The 1,245-nt window shown below is 46.0% G+C and overlaps 1 protein-coding gene across 1 annotated transcript; it reads right to left on the reverse strand.

Annotated features, from left to right (window-relative positions):
- Nucleotides 1–84: 84 nt before the first annotated feature.
- Nucleotides 85–916, reverse strand: EDB93DRAFT_1191909 (uncharacterized protein). Its single transcript, XM_041450866.1, has 2 exons — nucleotides 419–916; nucleotides 85–364 (listed from the first exon to the last, which is right to left on the reverse strand). Exons 1-2 carry the CDS (start codon nucleotides 519–521, stop codon nucleotides 201–203), a joined length of 267 nt encoding a protein of 88 aa, XP_041300613.1. The 5' UTR covers nucleotides 522–916; the 3' UTR covers nucleotides 85–200.
- Nucleotides 917–1,245: the final 329 nt, after the last annotated feature.

Here is a 1,245-nt window from a genome sequence, read left to right on the forward strand (position 1 = left end):
GCAAACAATCGAGCAGGGTGGTCTCGATAGCGGTACCCTGCTCAGTAGAGAAGAGACCTGCGTGCTACGAATACTAGGTCAGAGGTTGGCTGTCTTCGCGAGGAAACTTGGATTGAAGAGGAACTTGAATAATTTGACATGAAGTACACAATACGCAAGATCTCACTTCCCGTAAGATTATAGATTTTCTAGCTATGGTATTAGTTGCCCTTGCAGTTCGTGCTCTTTCCATCGTCAGCTACTCGACAGCAACCTTGGCAGGGACACTCCGCGTATTCATCAACTTGAGATTCTGGTCCACACCAAATAGCGTAATCGTTGAAACTATTGAAACCATTCAGGTCCTTTTTGCACTGCATTGTATCTGTGGATAACCGTAAGCACGCAGTCTGCGCATAGTAGGCCGCAAAGTACTCACTAGCGGGGGCGCAGTGTTTGTGCAGGGGCGATGGATCTGATTCAGATGCGATGGTCATCACTGCTGCAGACAGGACAATAGTGGCAAGTGAAGTCAATTTCATAGTGGAATGTTGATGGTGTTTTCTGGGCTGCGCAGGTTGGCTTTAATACATGATCAGTGTTTGGTACAACCAAACTCTCTCATGTGCTCGAATCATTTTGCCAGACCTGTCGGTCATTGATGGTGTTTTCTGGACCGCATCATAGGTAGGATCAGGTTATAGACAAACACTTTCGTGTGCTTGAATCGTTTTGCCAGACCGGTTGGAGTTCTTCCAACGCTCCGGCGGACTCGGATGCTTGCGAATGAAACGTCACCGATATAAAAACCAAATTACGATTGAAAAACTATTCACCAATTGCAAGTCAGCGCACCCTTACTGGTCAATTATTTTTCACCGCCCTACTCAGGAACAAGTTGATGAACTGACTAGGTTGGGCACAGAGTCGCAGCGATGGGTAAATGTTAATACGGCAGGTTGGCTTTAATACATGATCAGTGTTAGGTACAGCCTAACTCTTTCATGTGCTTGAATTATTTTGCCAGACAGGTTGGTCATTGATGGTGTTTTCTGGACCGCGTCATAGGTTGGCTTTGATACACTGGCATGATCAGGTTATAGACAAACACTTCCGTGTGCTTGAATCGTTTTACCAGACGGTTGGAGTTTTTCCAACGCTCCGGCGGACTCGGATGCTCGCGAATGAAACAGACGCCATCTCACCAATATAAAAACCAAATTACGATTGAAGAACTATTCACCAATTGCAAGTCAGCGCACCCTT

The sequence above is a fragment of the Suillus bovinus genome (assembly GCF_016758785.1).
Source record: "Suillus bovinus strain UH-Sbo-P2 chromosome Unknown EDB93scaffold_291, whole genome shotgun sequence".
NCBI lineage: Eukaryota > Fungi > Basidiomycota > Agaricomycetes > Boletales > Suillaceae > Suillus > Suillus bovinus.

Coding starts and splice junctions, on each gene's coding strand:
- EDB93DRAFT_1191909 (XM_041450866.1), bottom strand. CDS start 521: ATGAAATTGACTTCACTTGCCACTATTGTCCTGTCTGCAGCAGTGATG. Junction 365..418: donor CAAACACTGCGCCCCCGCTA/GTGAGTACTTTG, acceptor GGTTATCCACAG/ATACAATGCAGTGCAAAAAG.